The sequence below is a fragment of the Coffea eugenioides genome, chromosome 2, assembly GCF_003713205.1.
Source record: "Coffea eugenioides isolate CCC68of chromosome 2, Ceug_1.0, whole genome shotgun sequence".
Lineage (NCBI taxonomy): Eukaryota > Viridiplantae > Streptophyta > Magnoliopsida > Gentianales > Rubiaceae > Coffea > Coffea eugenioides.
This window is the reverse complement of record NC_040036.1, coordinates 16,891,751-16,914,300: the sequence shown is the minus strand read 5'-3', so window position 1 is coordinate 16,914,300 and position 22,550 is coordinate 16,891,751. Positions and strand designations below refer to the sequence as shown.

The window sequence follows — 22,550 nt, the reverse complement described above, 5'->3', positions numbered from 1 at the left end:
ACAAACATCGAATATACAAAGGTTCTCAATTCACCACACATCCAACCCGTGCCAAGCACTAGGGCGAGAATCATTACAAAATCAGAAACTAGTCTAGACTAGTCTAAACCGAGCTCTCGTCCTTGCTCGCCTTCCCCTGTTAAGGAAAACAAACTAAAGGGGTAAGTTAAAAGCTCAGTGAGGTTCCGAACACATAATCAAACAATAAAGCTAATGTATTAATCATAAATAACAAGTAATGCAAGAAACATGACAATATAAAGCAATAATAACATTCATTAAAAGGATACGGGCTCACAGGGAACCATTTATTCGTTCGTTCGTTCTCCTGTCGTTCCGCTTATTCCTCCAATCTTTTGAAAATGAAATTTTGTAAGTAAAACCTCTCGTTCGTTCGTTTGTTCATTTCATTCACCCCCTCCTGGACGTTGGCCAAGCTCCACCAACTTACAAGTTAATACTCGAGTATACCAACGTTCACACCCAAGGTCATCATATCGCCCGACCGAATCCGCTTCTGGCTCGAGTCGATCGGTAAAGAAGGGCAGGGTCCAATTCAGCCAAAAGACTTACATCATGCACAACTAATGTATTAATCATTAAATCATTTAAAATTTCACGTTTCATTTAGGTCGAACGCGATAAAGTACACGCTCGCTTAGAAAATTCGTTTTGAAAATCATTGAAAGCACTTAACACATTATCAAACAACAACAACAAGTCATGAAGTCAAGGAGAATATAACAAACAAGGAACACTCACCTATGTACGCAAAACAACGTGCAAAATATCCTTCCAAATATTATCCTCAGTCACCGAAAAAATCTAAGATTAAACGAAAAAGAATATTACAGCTCATCTAGTGCAAACAATTAGGTGAAATCAAAGAAACTCGACAAATGATGAGTGGAATGTATAAAAAGACTTTAAAGTGAAACGAAGACATTTGGACCCGTGGACAAAAATAACTAGGGTTTCATAGTCCAAACGTAAAACCCAACTCAAAAGGGTTATAAAATTTTCCAATGGAAACACTTGAACCAAAGGCAAGTCGGAATCCAGTTAGATAGGCTAAGAAATACTGTTTTCGGGATCATTTATATGGTTCAAAATCATCTCATATTCAAGTAGATATTATAGACTAAATGTCTTAATGAAATTCATGTAAAAGGGAGGACAAAATACCCAAGAAAACCCTAAACCACTCCTTTTTATTTGGGTAAGAGTAAGTAAACATTTGGAGTTTCCAATTGAAGAAGGATCATGTTTTAAGATGGAAAAACGGTCATAGTATTTGTCAAACGAAAATATACAAGTTCAAGTAGAAACTTAGCCCTCGAGCGAAAATTTGGGCAGCACGCTCTTTGTATTTACCTATTTTTTCCAGCCATTTATGGCTTCATTATTTTCCTCAATCAATCCCAAAATCACACACAATATCATCTCATTTCAATAGCCATTCCATAGGTTCAAAGTCATATAAGTACAAAATCAAGCTAACGACATGTGCGGAAATGAAGTTTAGCAAAAAGACAGATTTGATGTGGTTTTGCGTAATGGACACAACCCAGGCTACGCTTGTCGGATTGAGGTGCAATTTATACCGTTTTGAAGCTAAGACAAAGAGCTATAACTTTTATGAAGACTACTTAGTCCAGTTCTCACCCTAACTAGGTCAAATTTACCAAAATAACTCCAGATTTTCCAGTTCGAAGCTCACTGTGAAATTCAACTAGCAGTCCTGATTCATTCACTCATATCTCAGCACACACAACTCCAATTCAGGTAATTCCAAAGCCATTTGAAAGCTAAGATACAAATCTATAATTCTTAAGAAGACATCAATAACCAATTCGATAATATTCCTGGTCAAACTAACCACTTACATAAGCTGATTATCAGTTTCAGACAGAAACAGGGTAGCAGGGGTATTTTGGTCTTTTCATAGGCTACGTTGCTCTGATTGAGCTGAAATTTTACAGACAACTATAAAACATCATTTCCTACAACTTTCATGTTTTGGGCAAGAGCTGATTCGGCCTCCATCATGGCCTAATAGGTCCAGGCAGAACAGGGTAAAAATGAAACCCTAAACTGGAATTCATGCATTCAAGTGCTAATCTTCCACAAAACAACATCTAAAACAACTAAAAACCACTAATAAGCAATTAATTGAAGTAAAGAGGATGTTCTTGGCAAAATACCTTAAAACCACAAGAAAGGTAGGAGCTTAATCTTTCCTCCTCCAAAACAACTCCACCAACACCTTTAACCTTCCCTAATGATCACTTGTATGGTGTAGTTTGTGATTTGGTTGGTTGAAACTCAAGATTTGAGCAAATTTGGAAGCTAGAAATTGAAGAGCTCTCTCTTGTTTTCCTCCTCAAGAGGTTCGGCCAAGACACAAGAAAAATGAGAGAAAATTGAGTCAAAATTGATTTTAGGAAAGTTAAGAAGGTCTTGGTCAAATCCAACATCCAATGGGTTTGTGACACTTGGCACCTTGCTTGCTTAAACTTATCTCTTTGTCTCTGTGGCGACCCCACTTCCCCCTGAGGCGAACCAAAGGGTTGGCGGGCCGTCTGCCCAGCTCTCGCCAGGACTCACGCAGGCATTCTAACTTAAAACCTTCTGACAATTAACTTAACTATTACAATAAGGATTCTTCCGAAATAAGTCGATTTACAAACCACATTAACTTCAGAGATAACAGTACAAAACTTAGCCAATCGACAGTCTTAAACACTTCCAGCGACGCTCGCGAAAGCTAAGGATATACTATACTAATACAAACATACAAGTTTGAGTATTAGAAATAGAGATTACACTTTTCCAGCTTCAAGTGGCAATCCAAAATGAAAAGCACAATGCTTAGATTACAATCCGCTACAATCCGCAAATTACAAACAAACCATTCAAGTTCTACCATAAGAAATACAAACTGCGCAATTACTTTCAATCTTCCCATCCTGTAAGGAAAACAAATAATCGTGGGGTGAGCTAAAGCTCAGTGGTGCCCCAAAACATGCAGTCACGTAATTCAATCAGCGAATAATAACTTAAACAAGTTAAACAGTTAAGAAAGCGTATAACAACACAAGGTAGGATACAGGGGCTCTCAGGAGCCATTTTCCTCGCTTGTTCATCATTTATCGTAGTTGACCCTCCGTCAACTCTCACTACTTATAGTCCATGTAGATCCACTCATTTTAATCCTAACCCTTCACCATTCATACCTCCGCTTCGGGCCCGCACTTCGTCTACCGACGCAGTATACTCGAGATATACCCGTAATAAAATTTGTCGAGGGATTCACCCAACGACTTTATTGTAGTTCGATTCAGGTGCTGAGGGATTCACCCAACGACGTAACTACATTTGGATTCAGACATTATTGTAGTTTGATTCAGGTGCCGAGGGATTCACCCAACGACGTAACTACATTTAGACTCAAGGATTTATGAGAAAAATGATTCACGCAAGTCACCACTCGAACGGCTAGTGCGATAAAGTACACACTGCTCACTTCGATGGATCAAAACTCATTTAGCAATTCATCACATATCGAGTCAAGAAAGCACTTAATTCAAGTAAGAAAAGAACAGGCAGGGACACTCACCAAGAGTGGAGTTCAGATATCGGGTTGGGGATCGAATTCCGAGTCCTCGAGAAATCCTAGAAACCAAATTTTGAAATCATAAGTTTCTATTTAGTTTTTAGCTTGTTCGTAAAAGAGTTTATTTAATTTAATACTAGATACTTCCGCAAGGAATTTCCAAAAATCTATTTAGATGAAGCTTGGCAAAGGGAGTAAAAGTGTTTCTTACTTTTATACTTAGAGAAGATAACTAGTATTACTTACTAGAAACAAGTCGACAACTTCTCAAAACAAAGTTAGAAGGTTACTTTGAATATTTCTCTAAACTACGGCTTTTTGCAAAAACTATCCGTAAAAACTATTTTCCTCTAGAATAGGGTTTCTTGCCGTGCAAGTATCCCATGCTTTTCACTTAAAGTTGGTAAAACTCGAATCTTGAAACTTTCTTATAGTTGACTATCCAAGTGCAACGCTTAGGGGAGGAAAAGGATTAACCTAAGACTTAGAGTTTTCGAAAGCTATACAACTTATTTACTAGAGCTATCAAAGCTATTTTGAGCGGAAGGAAGTTATTGAATTTTAAAGTTTTGGGCAAAACGCTAGATATAGAGTTTTGTAATATAGTTCTGGCTGGAGAGTATTTTTGGATAATTTTTGAACGCAGCTACTCGAGTTCGTAAGGTCTATACAATTTTCCCCGCTCCGATTCCGTTCCGAAATCACAATACAGATCAAGGTATGGCAAAAATAATCATATAGCACGTTACTAGGGCTTCGTCAATCATTAGCCCTAGCTTTCAACAATTGCAGTCCTGAATAAAATAAAATAGTCAACCAAGGCTTCATCAATCATTAGCACTTGGTTTCAGCAACCCAATATAAGCAAGTAAAATAAAAGTGAAGTCCCAAGACATTCCAGCAATTAATTTCCGGCATCCAGTAATACTTTATAAAAAGAAATCATTTCAATGGCTAAGGCTTCATCAATCATTAGCCCTTAGCACTCAACCAGTAATTCCTGTGACAACCAAGCTAACATATCAAATATTTAAATCTGCTAACAGTTATTTAGAACCAAAGATCACATTTGCAGCAGCCTCCTATTCAAATATTTGATCCAAAGCCAAGAAATACCATCCATGATATCACATTGTCACCCCCAAATTCCAAGGCATGACCATCTCAAGGTATTATAAAGCAAATTCAAAAGTAGTACAATTTTTCCACAGCTCCAAGATATATAAAGTAATCCATACGTACTACTTTATCAAACATGACCAAGGCTGGAAAATTTCCAGCTTATCTCCATAACTGCACTTTACTTATTTCGAAGACGAATTCCCAAGATATCAAATGGTTTATTGTCAAACAGATTCCACAGGCTACTTGTGCATTTAATCATGCATTTCGAGTTCCTAACAACTTAGGGTAATAAATTCTAAAGTCAAGCTGAAGATTCTGGTTCATAATCAAATTCGAGCAATAGAGTTAAACCTCCCAAAATTTTCAAAAATCTGTTTAGTAAACCACGGATGAATCAAGCATGAAGGGAATTTTCTGTTTTTACCTCATTTACTCGGGTGAAGTAGGCTATTAAGCTCTCACTTTCTCATACAATGACTTAGCTAAACAATGCAAAATTTCCATTCAGAAGTTGGAGTTAAACCACTGTTACAATCTTCAAAGTTTCCAGGTTCAAATTAAAGGTAATTCACAGAGGAATTCCAGCAATGGCAATGATTCCAAAACATAATTTTTCTCTGGTTAAAACAGGATTTTTTTTGGTACTCTATTAGTTCTTGAAAACATAGCTAGCTAGTACAGATTTTCAAAACAAATCCAGGTTCATGCTATAACCGTATTCATCACACAAATCCAGAATTTATAACTACTAAGTTCGGATGGTAGTTCATGAAATAATTTTCTGTTTTCATTTTTATTTTCCTGGTTAGCCAAGCTACAAAACCTTATGCAAACTTCGATTAACATGCTGATAACTAGTTAATCATACACATTAACTCGTAAAAGCCCCAAAATCCCAGATTGAGAACTAAAATTCAATTCCAGGTCTTGGAAAAATTCAGGTCGTACGAAATCCCAATTCACATAAACTAGCATTTTTCTTCCAAGTTCCTAATTTCATTATCCACTCGCACAACTCATCATGCAGGCCCTTAGATGTTTTATCCTCCCTTAGTTAGTTAAGATAATAACCACAGCTCGTAAAAATTGGTTAATTAAACAAACCAGTCCTTAGACATGCTCGGCAGGAGATTAACATCAAACCAGAATTTCTTAGGTTCTTTAATACATCAATTAACTTCATAAAATTAACATGCAAGGTCTTAGGCATCTTGAACATTGAATTTCACTCGGCTACGCACACTTGAGAGCTCAAGTGATCACAAGCAAATAGAGTTTCAGTTGCATTTCCATACCGTTCTTCTCGGCAGAACCAAAACAGAATTGCTAAGCTTCTTAGTTCATCATCCGACATTATTTTCAGTTAAAGCTTTTTACTTTGCCCTTAATTCACACATGCACAAATTTCTGAGTTGAACAGCTAACAAGTCAGTCCAGAAAATTCAGCTCGGTAGCATCAATACTATCACAAATCCAGAAATTGTGGGTCTTCACTCAGTGCTTGTATGAGAAACGAATTTCTGTTTTCATCTTCTCATTTTCCAAATTACTCCAGGCTAATTAATTTCATGCATGACACTAATCGTAATACTCATCCAAGGTTCGAGTAATTAACCACCTACACCTGCTCAAATCATTTCCAAAAGACGCACTGAGGCTGCAATCCTAAATCAGCCACTCGGCAGGGACATCTAACCAAAACAGAAAATTTTCCTAATATCTTAAGTTCACCATCCGAGCACTTAGATTGACATGCATGACCTTGAGCATCATGTTTAGTGTTAAGTAACCGTATATATGAGCTCAAATTACTTCAATTAAGCAATGATCAAGTCTGCATTTCTGATTCAAGCTCACGGCAAAACCAATTCTTCCCAAAACAGATTTCTCATTTATTATTTTTTTTTGTCTGACTACATAACCAACACGAGCATGCTCTGGTAAAACTTCATCTACTGATACTTGACTTAAATTTAACCCAAAAAGAATTACCTCAGAAACCAGCTAAGCCACACACCAGAAATTTGAAATTCCTATCCTCCGCTCGGCTCAAACGCACGGTTTTGGTTCTGGTTTTGGTAGCTGTAAAGTTGCGACTGGAGCTGCTGAGATGCGGCTTGGTTGAAGTCGAAAATGGTCACAGCTAGAAGAGGGAAGGGTGTAGATCAAATGTTCCCACGCGGTGGTCTCCTGGCTTCCTTCCTCAGCTAGCGGACAGAACAGGAAATTTTCTGCTCAGGAATTTCTTTTCTTCTTGCTCTCGGTTACAGCAGGTAACTCCCTCTCTCTCGGTCGATACTCACGATGCAATGTGGAGTGGAATGCGGCTTGTGGTTGTGGTCTGAGGTGTAGTGGTGCAGAGGAGATGGAAATGGTGCTCGGTTGAGTGTGTATGATGTTTGAGTACTGAATTGGATAAGTTTCTCACTGGCCGAATGAAGAGGTAGCGTATAAGGTTGTGAAGTGGTGCTGCAGTGGTGAAGGTTGTGATTGGCCGGCTGAGGTGGTGAAGCTGCGGTTGGCCGAGCTGGGTGGCTTGTGATCATGATGTCCGGGAGTTGTTTGGGGTTGCAGAATTTGGTTATGGCCGTGGGTGGTGTTGTGAGGCTGTGAGGGTATTGTAGGCATTTCACTAATTCACCAATTAGCCACTCAAGTCCTTGGTCCTAATTAAGCTCCAAAAATTGTCCCCAACTTGCTTTGAATGCCTAATTAGAGCGCTAAACTTGCAAGACTTTGATTATCGAAATCTTAGGTCCTAAAAATGATTATAGTACTTGTATTAATCCTATCTAAAATTGATTGACTACGAATTAGTATCAAGCTTCCTTTAACATTCTTGTTTGATTAATTAAACTATTAAAATCAAGTTTGACCAATATATAAAAATCTAACATTTTATGTTAATACAAAAAAAAATTCAATCTAGCTCTAAAAGTCTTAGCTTAGTTTAGCGGAACCAAGGAATACATAATTTAGAAAATTATATAACTTTCCACATAAACGTGCTTTACGCACTTAATTGCAAACAAGTAGAAGTAGTACTAGGAAATATTGAAGAATAAAAAGAATGCAATTGTCATACGAAATGTTATTTATATAAGCATTTTCAGGGTTCTCACAGTCTCTCTAATACTAATCCATATAGGTAACTTTTAATTATCTCTTAGCACCTTGTAAAATAATATCACTTAACCAAACTCCAACAAGTTGTCAAAAATATATCGCATTTACCGCACTAGCGGGTCCCACGTCCATAATACACTTCAAACTCAAAGTACACTAACTCATACTAGGAAGATGATTTTAAAACTGTACTTACTTGTAAAAATGCATAGAAAATTTAATATTTCCAAGTAAAGTATAAAATATGATCAAAGAAATAAAATAATGCTGAGAAATTGTGAAAATTTTTGGGTCCTCACACTCTCTCCCTCTTAAGAAATTTCGTTCTCGAAATTTTTACCTTCAGATGGCTCAGGAGTTTGTTGGTTGTCTAAAGCATATACCCTTGCCGGTACTTTTGTTCGGTTCCCTCTTTCATTCGCTTGTTTTAATTTAGTGCCCTCCAGTTGCTAGGTACTACTTTCACGTAACTGTTTCCTTGGACAGTTGCTAAACTGGTGGTCACCACTCCCGCAAATCAAACACTTCCGTCCTTTCCTCCAACAATCACTCTCAGTGTGATTGGCCTTTCCACAGTAGCCACAAGTCAAGGAAGAAGCCACTTGTTGGCTTTTTTGAAAAATCTCCCCATGGCTTACTTAACTTCCTTTTGTAGATCGTTCATCTAACGCCCCTATTGTTCATGGTGGGTGGGACAAAAAGTTCACTTTCTACACTTTGGAAGGGACTATCGATTCACTTGGTTCCTCAGCCACACTACCAGGTGTACCCCTTTTTCGGTTTTGGGAGGCTTTTATCTGTGCTTTTGCATTCTCGATTCGTTGGGTTTTCTCAAGAACCTCCGTAAACGTATTCACTTGAACCGCCGCTAGTGCTTCTTGAATTTCTAGATTCAATCCTTGTATAAATCGTCTTACCCTTCTCGGTTCCGTGGCCACTAATTCGGAAGCAAACTTGGATAGTTTGGTGAATTTCGTTTCATATTCGGCCACACTTTGGGTTCCCTGGCGTAGTCCAATAAACTCATCCTCCCTCCTTTCTTGGACTAAAGGTGGGAGATACTTTTCATTAAATTCCCTTAGGAAGTTAGCCCATGTCCATACAGTTTGTTCTCTTTTTTACTTTGCCTTAATCACGTTCCACCATGCTCGGGCCGGTCCTTCAAATTGAAATATCGCAAAGTTCACTTGCCTTTGTTCGGTATAGTTCAAAGCTGCAAAGATGTTGATCATGGCCTCCAGCCACTGTTCGGCTACATCCGGATCAGACCCTCCAAGGAATTTCGAAGGAGTAAACTTCTGAAACCTCTCAAGAGCCCGATTTTCTCCTATTTCAGGGTTCGGAGGTTGATTCACAGATATTTGACCTTGTTGGTCCACCAATCTTGCTAAAATGTTTGTCATTTGTTGAATTGCCGTCGCCATTTGGTCCCCGACTTCAACCCTCGGTCCTTACTCTTGTGCAGCTGTTGTTTCCCTTTCTTCTCTTAACTCTTGAGTTCGTTTATTCCCACAGCCACGTCCACGTCCACAACTACGTCTCCCGTCCATATATATGTTTTCCCTCTCTCTTTTCTTTTCTTTTCCCCCCAAAAAGGTAATTTAGTGAAAAACACAGTAAATTGACTAAAGTAACAAATTCAGCATACCAAATACAAAAATAAATATATACGCACATAACACACAATATATCAAGAAGACAGATGATCAAATACACAAAAGCATACCAAATTAGACAGATAATCATATGCACAAATACACCAACTAACGTCATGTAATAATAATATAAGGACAAATCAAAAGAAAAGGCGATATCGTCCTAATTTCAGTTGAATAACCCCGTCCGGTCTCTCACGTCACTTACTATCCAAACTAGATATCCATTGACTTCTTGTGCTCATTCTAGCCAGACAAGGCCTGTTCATGATTCAAAAAATGAAATTTTAAAGAACTTAATGCCACCTCAACTTTGGAGTACTCGGGTACAAGAATCCGAAATAAGACAATTCACATCTCGAACTGGCCAGTCCCAAGAGTAAACTATCTACAATCGAAATTCCTACCCGACGTACCTATTTATGATCCTCAGATACCACGGAAAAGATTTAACACCTATAACATTCGTAATTCATAGCTTATGCTCGAATGAGTACTTAATCCTTCATACCTATTCACCACTCAGTCCAGGCTCACTCCGCGCAGAGACCACGCGAAACAGGCTCTGATACCACCTGTGACAGCCCCACCTCCCCCTAAAACGAACCAGAAGGTTTGGCGGACCGCCTGCCCAACTCTCGCCGGGACTCAGTCGTTCACTTCAGTTCTCAATTAAAATCGAAATAAATCACAGAATAAATATAACGACAATCCAAAACTTAACGCAAAACTTATGTACATTAGGGAGTACAAACATCGAATATACAAAGGTTCTCAGTTCACCACACATCCAGCCCGTGCCAAACACTAAGGGGAGAACCATTACAAAATCAGAAACTAGTCTAGGCTAGTCTAAACCGAGCTCTTGTTCTTGCTCGCCTTCCCCTGTTAAGGAAAACAAACTAAAGGGATGAGTTAAAAGCTCAGTGAGGTTCCGAACACATAATCAAACAAGAAAACTAATGTATTAACCATAAATAACAAGTAATGCAAGAAACATGACAATATAAAGCAATAATAACATTCATTAAAAGGATACGGGCTCATAGGGAGCCATTTATTCGTTCGTTCATTCTCCTGTCGTTCCGCTTATTCCTCCAATCTTTTAAAAATGAAATTTTGTAAGTAAAACCTCTCGTTCGTTCGTTTGTTCATTTCGTTCACCCTCTCCTGAACGTTGGTCAGGCTCCACCAACCTACAAGGTAATACTCGAGTATACCAACGTTCACATCCAAGGTCACCATATCGCCCGACCGATTCCGCTTCTGGCTCGAGTCGATCGGTAACGAAGGGCAGGGCCCAATTCAGCCAAAAGGCTTACATCATGCACAACTATTGTATTAATCATTAAATCATTTAAAATTTCACGTTTCATTTAGGTCGAGCGCGATAAAGTACACACTGGCCTAAAAAATTCATTTTGGAAATCTTTGAAAGCACTTAACACATTATCAAACAACAACAACAAGTCATGAAGTCAAGGATATTATAACAAACAAGGAACACTCACCTATGTACGCAAAACAACGTGCAAAATATCCTTCCGTATATTATCTTCAGTCACCGAAAAAATTTAAGATTAAACGAGAAAGAATATTACAGCTCATCTAACGCAAACAATTAGGTGAAATCAAAGAAACTCGACAAATGATAAGTGGAACATATAAAAAGATTTTAAAGTGAAACGAGGACATTTGGACCCGTGAACAAAAATAACTAGGGTTTCATAGTCCAAACGTAAAACCCAACTCAAAAGGGTTATAAAATTTTCCAATGAAAATACTTGAACCAAAGGCAAGTCGGAATCCGGCTCGATAGGCTAAGAAATACTGTTTTTGGGATTATTTATATGGTTCAAAATCATCTCATATTCAAGTAGATATTATAGACTAAATGTCTTAATGAAATTCATGTAAAATGGAGGACAAACTACCCAAGAAAACTCTAAACCATTCCTTTTTATTTGGGTAAGAGTAAGTAAACATTTGGAGTTTCCAATTGAAGAAGGATCATGTTTTAAAATGGAAAAACGGTCATAGTATTTATTAAACGAAAATATACAAGTTCAAGTAGAAACTTAGCTCTCGAGCGAAAATTTGGGCAGCATGCCTTTTGTATTTACCTATTTTTTCAGCCATTTATGGCTTCATTGTTTTCCTCAATCAATCCCAAAATCACACACAATATCATCTCATTTCAATAGCCATTCCATAGGCAAAGTCATATAAGTACAAAATCAAGCTAACGACATGTGCGGAAATAAAGTTTAGCAAAAGGACAGATTTGATGTGGTTTTGCGTAATAGACACAATCGAGGCTACGCTTGTCGGATTGAGGTGCAATTTATACCGTTTTGAACCTAAGACAAAGAGCTATAACTTTGATGAAGACTATTTAGTCCAGTTCTCACCCAAACTAGGTCAAATTTACCAAAACAACTCCAGATTTTCCAGTTCGAAGCTCACTGTGAAATTCAACTAGCAGTCCTGATTCATTCACTTATATCTCAGTACACACAACTCCAATTCAGGTAATTCCAAAACTATTTCAAAGCTAAGATACAAAGCTATAATTCTTAAGAAGACATCAACAACCAATTCGATAATATTCCTGGTCAAACTAACCACTTGCATAAGCTGATTATCAGTTTCTGACAGAAACAGGGCAGCATGGGTATTTCGATCTTTTTACAGGCTACATTGCTCCGATTTAGCTGAAATTTTACAGGCAACTATAAAACATCATTTTCTACAATTTTCATGTTTTGGTCAAGAGCTGATTCGGCCTTCATCATGGCCTAACAGGTCCAGGCAGAACAGGGTAAAAATGAAACCCTAAACTGGAATTCATGCATTCAAGTGCTAATCTTCTACAAAATAACATTTAAAACAACTAAAAATCACTAATAAGCAATTATTTGAAATAAAGAGGATGTTCTTGGTAAAATACCTTAAAATCACAAGAAAGGTAGGAGTTTAATCTTTCCTCCTCCAAAACAACTCCACCAACACCTTTAACTTTCCCTAATTATCACTTGTATGGTGTGGTTTGTGATTTGGTTGGTTGAAACTCAAGATTTGAGCAAATTTGGAAGCTAGAAATTGAAGAGCTCTCTCTTGTTTTCCTCCTCAAGAGGTTCGGCCAAGACACAAGAAAAATGAGAGAAAATTGAGTCAAAATTGATTTTAGGAAAGTTAAGAAGGTCTTGGTCAAATCCAACATCCAATGAATTTGTGACACTTGACACCTTGCTTGCTTAAACTTATCTCTTTGTCTCTCTAATACTAATCCATATAGGTAATTTCTAATTATCTCTTAGCACCTTGTAAAATAATATCACTTAACCAAACTCCAACAAGTTGTCAAAAATATATCGCATTTACCGCACTAGCAGGTCCCACGTCCATAATACACTTCAAACTCAAAGTACACTAACTCATACTAGGAAGATAATTTTAAAACTGTACTTACTTGTAAAAATGCATAGAAAATTCAATATTTCCAAGGAAAGTATAAAATATAATCAAAGAAATAAAATAATGTTATGAAAATGTGAAAATTTTTGGGTCCTCACAACATTACTTCTAATTTTCTTCAATTTTACAACACGTTATCAGCACGAAACTCTGCCATATTTTCTACCATATTAGAGTCAAAATTTACCACATTCTTTCATATTAAATCAGAGCATATAGTCTTATCGGTTTGTCCAAACCTGCTCCACAATTCTCATAAGAATTTGGATTACACCACTGGGCAATTGGTGACAAAGCCAGATTCTGAAGGTTATTCAGATTTGCTCCAAGAACTGGATCTGCAATCTGTTCGTGAATCTTAAGGTACCATTATTTAATTATAACTCATTTAATTTTATCATGGCAAATCGCACAAAACAGGAATTTGTACAATTTGATATTTCTGGAAAAAATTATTTATCATGGGCAATGGATGTTGAGATACATATTGAGTCCAAAGGACTTGGAAAAACTATTGTCCAGAATAATGATGCCACAATTCAAGACCGTGCCAAAGCCATGATATTCCTCCGCCATCATTTTGATGAAAGCTTGAAAATGGAATATCTGACAGTCAAAAATCCACTAGATCTGTGGATAAGTTTAAAAGAAAGATTCGATCACCTGAAGTTGGTCGTACTTCCAAAAGTCAGGTATGATTGGCTACACTTACGGCTGCAAGATTTTAAATCTGTCCCTGAATATAATTCAGGCATGTTCAGAATAACCTCTCAGTTAAAATTATGTGGAGAAAATGTAACTGATGAGGATATGTTGGAAAAGACATTTTCCACATTTCATGTCTCAAATGTGGTTCTGCAACAGCAGTATCGAGCACAAGGTTTCAAAAAATATTCTGAACTGATTACATGTCTTTTACTGGCTGAACAAAATAATGAATTATTATTGAAAAATCATGAGTCCCGACCAACTGGTACTAGTCCATTCCCTGAAGTGAATGTGACTCAATCTTCAAATTCCAGACATAGCCGTGGCAGAGGCCGCGAACGTAGCCGTAGTAGAGGTCGTGGACGTGGTCATGGTAGATATATACCTTACCACAATAATAATAACCATGACATGAGACAGAATATTCCCCAGAAGCGGAACAACAACAACAACAATAAAAAATATAAAGAAAAGAAAAATTATGAAGAAAAGTGCTACCGATGTGGCATGGGAGGACACTGGTCCCGTACCTGTCGTACGGCGGATCACCTTGTTGAACTTTATCAAATATCATTGAAAGGGAAGAATAAAGGTATTGAGACCAATTTTATTGATAAAGGAACATCTACCATTGATCAAGATAATGAATGTAATGATGATGTGGATATGATATCCCTTGATATGGCTGATTTTATTGTGTATCCTGAAGATACAAAATGATGAAGGTGTCAAATGCCCAATATGTACTTTTATTATTTTCGCATCTTTTAATGAAAGTTACTTTTGTATTATGATATTTGTGCATTTTATTAATATCTACTTTTATTTGTGATATTCTTCCTAAAGAAGAAATGAATGTCAAATATTTGGGATTAAATAATGATGATATTTGTCTCATTGATAGTGCTACTACGCACATTGTACTTAAAAATGAGAAATATTTTTCTCATTTAGAAATGGGAGAGACAAATGTTAATACAATTAGTGAAAGTGAAAAATTGATAGTAGGCTCCGGAAGAGCCACTATCTTTCTTCCTAATGGGAATAAAATTATTATAAATAATGCATTACTCTCTCCCAAATCTCGAAGAAACTTGATAAGTTTTAAAGATATTCGCCGAAATGGATATCATATCGAGACAATGAATGAGACAAATGATGAATATCTATTGATTACAAATACCATTTCCGGGAAGAAATGTGTATTAGAAAAGTTGCCTTCTCTCTTTTCTGGTTTATATTATGCCAAAATAAGTTCAACTGAAGTCAATCATCTAGAAGACCAGAAGTCTTCTAATCCAAATGATTTTATGATTTGGCATGATCGTCTCAGGCATCCTGGATCTATAATGATGAGACGGATCATTACAAATTCACATGGCCATTCATTGAAAAATCAAAAGGTCTTAAAGTCAAATGAATTCTCATGTGCTGCTTGCTTTCAAGGGAAATTAATTATTAGACCATCACCAACTAAAGTTGGTACTGAATCCCCTACATTTCTAGAACGAATTCAGGGTGATATATGTGGGCCAGTAGATCCACCATGTGGACCATTTAAATATTTTATGATGCTAATTGATGCATCAACTAGATGGTCACATGTATGTTTATTATCTTCTCGCAACCTGGCGTTTGCGAGATTGCTTGCTCAGATAATTAAATTGCGAGCACAATTCCCTGATTATCCAATCAAAAGAATTCGTCTAGATAATGTTGGTGAATATTCATCACATACTTTTAATGATTATTGCATGTCTATTAGGATAACTGTGGAACATCCTGTAGCTCATGTTCACACACAAAATGGTCTAGCTGAATCATTTATTAAATAGCTACAATGGATTGCCAGACCATTATTGATGAGGTTTAAACTCCCAATATCTGCTTAGGGACATGCTATATTACATGCAGCAACACTTGTGAGAATCAGGCAGACTAGTTATCATACCTATTCTCCCATACAATTAACATTTGGCTATGAGCCCAATATCTCTCATTTGAGAATTTTTGGGTGTGCGGTCTATGTTCCAATTGCACCGTCCCAACGTACTAAAATGGGCCCCCAAAGAAGATTGGGGATATATGTCGAGTATGAATCACCTTCTATTATTAAATATATTGAACCCTTGGCAGGTGATTTATTTACTGCGAGATTCGCAGATTGTCATTTTGATGAATCAAAATTTCCGGCATTAGGGTGAGGAAAAGATCAACCAAGAAAGGAAATCACTTGGAAAGTTTCCTTAGATTTCCTTGATCCTCGTACAAAAGATTGTGAACTAGAAGTTCAAAGAATTATACATTTGCAACAAATTGCAAATCAATTATCAGATGCATTTAATGACTCCAAAAGAGTTATTAAATCGCATATTCCTGCAGAAAACGTTTCGGTGAAAATTGATGTCCCAGAAGGGCAAATTGCAAGTGCTAATGAATCTAAAGCACGCCTGAAGCGTGAGAGATCTCTTGGTTCCAAAGATAAAAATTCTCGAAAGAAAAAAGAATTAAATAATGAAAGTCAAAATATTGTTAGTGACAAAATTCAACCTCCTGAAGAAGTTGAAAAAGTCGCTCCGGAAGAGCCGATTCTAAAAAAACAAACTGAAATTATTGAAAATTCAATAAATTTTGTCACTACAAATAAGAGTTGGCACCGGAAAGAGGTAATTATAAATAATGCTTTCACATATAATGTAGCACTTGATGTTATGAATGAAAATGAGGATCATGAACCTAGATCGATTGATGAATGTCGGCGTAGACATGATTGGCCAAAATGAAAAGATGCGATCCAATGTGAATTGGATTCACTGACTAAAAGAAAAGTTTTTGGATCTGTAGTCCAAACACCTGAAGGTGTTAAGCCAGTAGGATATAAATGAGTATTTATCAGGAAAAGGGATGAAAAGAATGAAATCGTGCGATATAAAGCACGACTTGTAGCCCAAGAATTTTCACAAAGACCTGGAGTTGATTATGATGAAACATATTCTCTAGTAATGGACGGAATTACATTTAGATATCTTGTAAGTCTGGCAGTACATGAAAAACTTGATATGCGTCTAATGGACGTAGTGACTGCTTATCTATATGGAACATTGAAAAATGATATCTATATGAAAATCCCTGAAGGATTTAACATGCCTGAAGCACGTAAATTCCAGTCCAGAGAAACTTATTCCATCAAATTACAAAGGTCTTTGTATGGATTTAAACAATTTGACGTATGTGGTATAACTGCCTTAGTGAGTGTTTACACAAGGAAGGTTATATCAATGACCCAATTTATCCATGTGTTTTTATAAAGAAAGATGGGTCCAATTTTGTAATTATTGCTATCTATGTTGATGACCTTAATTTAATTGGAACTCCTGAAGAGCTCCAAAAGGCAGTAGAATATCTGAAGAAAGAATTTGAGGTCAAAGATTTTGGAAAAATCAAATTCTGCCTTGGTTTGCAAATTGAACATCTGGAAGATGGAATTTTTATTCGTCAAACTACTTATACCCAAAAGGTATTGAAGCGGTTTTATATGGATAAAGCACATCCCTTAAGTACTCCAATGGTCGTTCGGTCACTTGATCCTGTCAAGGATCCCTTTAGACCAAAAGATGAAGATGAAGATGAAAAAATACTTGATCCTGAAGTACCATATCTCAGCGCTATTGGTGTACTAATGTATCTTGCTAATTGTACAAGACCAGACATTTCATTTACTGTAAATCTATTAGCAAAGTTCAGCTCATCTCCTACAAGGCGACATTGGAATGGGATTAAACATATTCTTCGCTATCTCCAAGGAACAGCTGATCTTGGTCTATTTTATTCAAAGACATCTCAACCTGAATTGCTCGGTTATGCTGATTCTGGGTATTTATCTGACCCAAATAAAGCAAGATCACAGACAGGTTATCTATTCACATGCGGTAACATAGCTATCTCATGGAGATCAACAAAGCAATCAATAGCTGCTACTTCTTCAAATCATGCTAAAGTATTGGCAATTCATGAGGCAAGTTGAGAATGTGTATGGCTAAGATCAATGACCCATTACATTCGAAAGAATTGTGAGTTATTACCTGAGAACAAAAATACTCCGACGATATTATATGAAGATAATGCTGCATATATAGCATAATTAAAAGGAAGATATATCAAAAGAGATAGGACGAAACATATTTCACCAAAATTCTTCTTTACTCACGAGTTACAGAAGAATGGTGAAATTGATGTGCAACAAATTCGATCAGATAATAATCTGGCAGATTTATTTACCAAGGCATTACCTACTTCAACATTTGAGAAGTTGGTGCGAAAGATTGGAATGCATCGATTGGCTGACCTCAAGTAATGTCCAAATCAGGGGGAGAAATTAATGCACAAGAATAGTGTACTCTTTTTCCTTCATTAAGATTTTTACCCCACTGGATTTTTCCTTAGTAAGGTTTTAACGAGGCATATTCTTCATGTACACTTGACATCCAAGGGGGAGTGTCATGCAACAAATGTCATCTCTGATGTCTTGCAGCAAATGACATCAGGGATAACATCATGGATGTCCAAGTTTTCTTCAAAGTTCCACCGACAGCAGCTATACCTGACTTCTGACTATTCAAACAAATAACCAGCTTTCCCTCATTTCTATTTGTTCAAACCACCAAGCACAAACTAAGAAAAGAAAAACGCGTTCATTTCTCTTATAAATAGAGGGGCATTATATCATTAGAATTGACCCCCTTCAATCCTTTGCAACCTTGAATTCATTCTCTCTCTGTAATTCTCTAAAAAATTCTTCTAAGAAACTTATTACTCAGATACTCATTGGAGAAAATACAAAATTCTCCATTCCTTCCATTTATTGTCTTTAGTCTTATAACATTACTTCTAATTTTCTTCAATTTTATAACATTAAAATATCAACATATCACCAAATTATTATTCATTGCAACTTCACAATTGAAACTCATAAAAATAATTAAACAAAAGTTATTTGAATATAATCTAATATGATAAAACAAATATGACTAAAATAATCAAGTTTTTACTTTTGATACAAATACAATCACTAAATTATTATTGTATTAAGCGTAGTTAGGAATTTAATATAAATGTATTAATAAATTTAGTATAAATAATTAATAATTTTTATTAATAGATATGTATAATTAGTAGTATAATTGATAATATCATTATATATATAATTATGCACATATATATATCTTTTTTTTTTCTAAACAGGTGGCGGGGAGGGGGTGGAAAAAATTCCCCCGCTCCCGCCATACCCCGAGAGTATCCGTACCCGTTGCCATCCCTACACCTGTAGTACAAAAAGTAATTGGAAACGACATCGTGTGCTACAGGTGACTTCTCCCCCAAGTTCTCTCTGAATCCTCTTCCCCTTCTTCACGCTTGCATCCCTCTCTCTCTCTTCCCTGGAAGTCTAAAAGTGTCGAGCCAGAGATCCCAAACCACAAGCCCAACCCCAAAAAAAACTGTACGAATACGTAGCATACCCTATACAGGCACAGATAGATGGCTAGATACGACAGAGCCATTACTGTTTTCTCCCCCGACGGACATCTTTTTCAGGTGGAGTACGCCCTCGAGGCCGTCCGGAAAGGAAACGCCGCCGTTGGTGTCCGTGGAACCGACACTATCGTCCTTGGTGTCGAGAAGAAGTCTACTCCTAAGCTTCAAGACTCCAGGTAGGTCCAACTTCTCAAATCTATTCATTCACCCATCCCTTTTTTTTTCTTTTCTTTTCTTTTATATATTCCATCTTCATAGCTACTTCGAAATTCTGGGTACCCTGTTAGTCGGAGCAACTTTTGGTTGGTTATTGTGGGCTGTTACCAAGCTAATTTGGGTTTAGGCTTTAGGGTTTTGGAATTGAAGATTTTTTTTTTCTAGGGAATCTAATTTTAATCTGATCTATTGATTAAGGCTGCATGAAAGATGCGGGTTTTCTTGTACTGAAATCATTCTCTGTTTGGAAAAAAAAAAAGAAGATTAACCTGTGCTCGGTCAGCTTTTTGATTTTAGTGCCTTGGAAAAAATAAAAGGGGGCTTTTTGATTTTAGGGAGCAGTGGTGAAGCCGGGGTAACAAATCCGGAAAAATTTTTAATTTGTGTATAAATTGATTACTGAGGAACCTGGCTCATTCTTCTTGAAGTACTTGTGAAATTGTGTTAATCAGCCAAAATTTCTTGGCTAAGCCCGTTTCCTCTTTGTGTGCATGTGAGTGTGTTTTATTGCTTGTTAATTCTCTTGCTTAGTATGATTTTAGGTTTGAAGTGAGTATGCAATGGCTATTAGTTATTGAAACATGGTTGCAATATATATATTGTTTGCCCTCTGCCTGCCTTAGATTTCTTGCTGAATATTTTTAATTGGTGGTTCTTATTTTCAGATCGGTTAGAAAGATTGTGAATTTAGATGATCATATTGCATTGGCCTGTGCTGGACTGAAAGCAGATGCTCGTGTTTTGATAAACCGGGCACGTATTGAATGTCAAAGTCATAGACTTACAGTTGAGGATCCGGTCACCGTTGAGTATATTACGCGCTACATCGCTGGACTTCAGCAGAAGTATACACAAAGTGGTGGTGTAAGACCATTTGGCCTTTCCACTTTGATAATTGGCTTTGACCCATACACAGGTGTCCCTGCGTTATATCAGACAGATCCTTCAGGAACATTTTCAGCGTGGAAAGCCAATGCAACTGGGAGAAACTCAAACTCTATCAGGGAGTTTCTGGAGAAGAATTACAAGGAAACAGCTGGCCAAGAAACTGTAAAACTAGCTATTCGTGCATTGCTTGAAGTAAGTCATTCCAGCAAAATAGCAAATGCCTTGCTTATGTTTGTCGTATGCTGCTGCTGTCTTGAAATTTGTTTCGGCTTATTCTATATTAGTCTATGACTTTTTAACTCTTTTCATTTGGATTTTGTGCAACATCTGATCTACTATTCTTAGCAAGCACATGGTTCTGGCTTATATTCTTTTGCTTGTAACCACTGAAATCTGTATTGGTTTGTGCATCTCTAACAGGTAAGCTTTTGACCACTTTGGATACAACTTAAAACTCAACTTGCATTGCCTAAAGCATTGACAAGCAAAATCATTGAATGAAATAACAAAATATCTCTGGCATGCCCTTGTTGGGAATTTCTTGTAAATTTTAAGCAGCTCCTGCTTATCAGGCTCTGAGGTTAAATTTGGTCATGGTTTATTGGCAAAAGAGGAAAAAAAAAAAAGATGGCTCTATGATCCTGTGTTTGCATTTGTTTTTCTGGCCTTTTGGACAGAGGGAAGGATGCCTAATTGGTTTATGGGTTTAGGGTGTTGTTGGAATATAGCAGTACATTTCACGTAAATGTAATTTGGACTTCCTCATTTCTTGTTTATCTCCTGTTTTTGTTCTGCTGTTATATTCATGGCAGGCACAGGGAAGCTTTATATGCTGTAGTTGTGAATGCTCCTATCTTTGTCCTAGATTTTTCTGAGAAAATCATTGTATTGTATAACAACTGTCATTCTCCCATCCTTTGCAAAAGGCCCTCTCAATTCCTCTTTCCAGATTTCCCTGAGCCTAAAGCATAGAAAGGTCCTTTAGGGAGTAATTTGTCCTAGCAGCTATGGTTAACAAACAAGTAATGCGGTCTTACAGGAATTCTTTTTTTTAAATACTTGTATTACCCATTTATGATCATCTTGTGCTCACAGTAATGACCATCACCTTGGAATTCAGCATTGCTCTCTTCTTTTTCGACCCATTCATATTTAACCATGATTTAGCTGCACCAATTAAATGTTTTACAGACCTCATAAAGTTTTTGAAATGTTATATTTAATAATCCGTTTTGAATTCCTTTGAGACTGCCACCTTGAACTTCTTAGTTCAACGTTGAGTGACAAGTGTATCGAGCAGATTACATGTTTAATTGCCAAAATGGAGCCCAAAAAAGCTGCCTTTAACCATTTTCAGATAGGTTTTAGCCTTTCGTTTGTTTTTTTTTTGTCATTGTGGCTTTATTTGTGGAGTAAATTATTGATCTGTTGAGTTAAATACACGCTTTTGACTTATTAATGTCATGTATTAAGGTCGTTGAGAGTGGTGGGAAGAATATAGAAGTAGCTGTGATGACGAAAAAAGATGGGCTGAGGCAACTTGAAGAAGCTGAAATTGATGCTATTGTTGCTGAAATTGAAGAGGAGAAAGCAGCTGCAGAGGCTGCCAAGAAGGCTCCTCAAAAAGAAACCTAGATTGACTGCAATATTTGCTTAGAAAATGCCTGTGTTTTGTACTCTGTTATGTGTTATTTGCTCAGACCATAATCCCTTGTTTGTCAAGTACTGGCTTCTCAGGCAGGATCCAAGCAACCGCTACAACGTTTTCATGTGACAAAATTTAGTCTATTTATTTCTTATCAAACATTTTATTGTTTTGCATCGAAGTGTGTTGCTTGAGGTAATTTACATGATACTCGAAGTTTGGTTTGAGCTTGAGCATGGCCTTCTAAGTCTTTAACCGTGCGCTTTCCCCCTTCCCAAAAAAAAAGCCACTCCCCCAAATTTTTTCGTTGGCTTGGGATGCGCCAGGCAGCCGAAGATAAATTCAAGCATTACTCAAACGAATGAAATGCAAAGGTCCAAACAAAACACAAAAGCCCATTAGTAATATGGCTCACTGGCCACGTCGGGAACTTCAGCGCTCGGTTTTACAAAACGAGCGGGCTAGAAAGCACCCCCGCCAAGGAATTATTACAAGAGCCAACCGAAAATTACAAACTGTAAAGCTACGACCTCACTCTTGGTTTTGAGAGGTTGCTTTCCTC

The 22,550-nt window shown here is 37.0% G+C and overlaps 2 protein-coding genes across 2 annotated transcripts; both read left to right on the top strand.

Annotated features, from left to right (window-relative positions):
• Positions 1–13,467: 13,467 nt before the first annotated feature.
• Positions 13,468–14,427, top strand: LOC113758168. Its single transcript, XM_027301146.1, has one exon. The coding sequence runs from the start codon at positions 13,468–13,470 to the stop codon at positions 14,425–14,427; it is 960 nt and encodes a 319-aa protein (XP_027156947.1).
• A 4,633-nt stretch (positions 14,428–19,060) lies between these two features.
• On the top strand, positions 19,061–22,215 carry LOC113761130 (proteasome subunit alpha type-7). Its single transcript, XM_027303985.1, has 3 exons — positions 19,061–19,415; positions 20,121–20,535; positions 21,817–22,215. The coding sequence occupies exons 1-3, from the start codon at positions 19,243–19,245 to the stop codon at positions 21,976–21,978; spliced, it is 750 nt and encodes a 249-aa protein (XP_027159786.1). The 5' UTR covers positions 19,061–19,242; the 3' UTR covers positions 21,979–22,215.
• Positions 22,216–22,550: the final 335 nt, after the last annotated feature.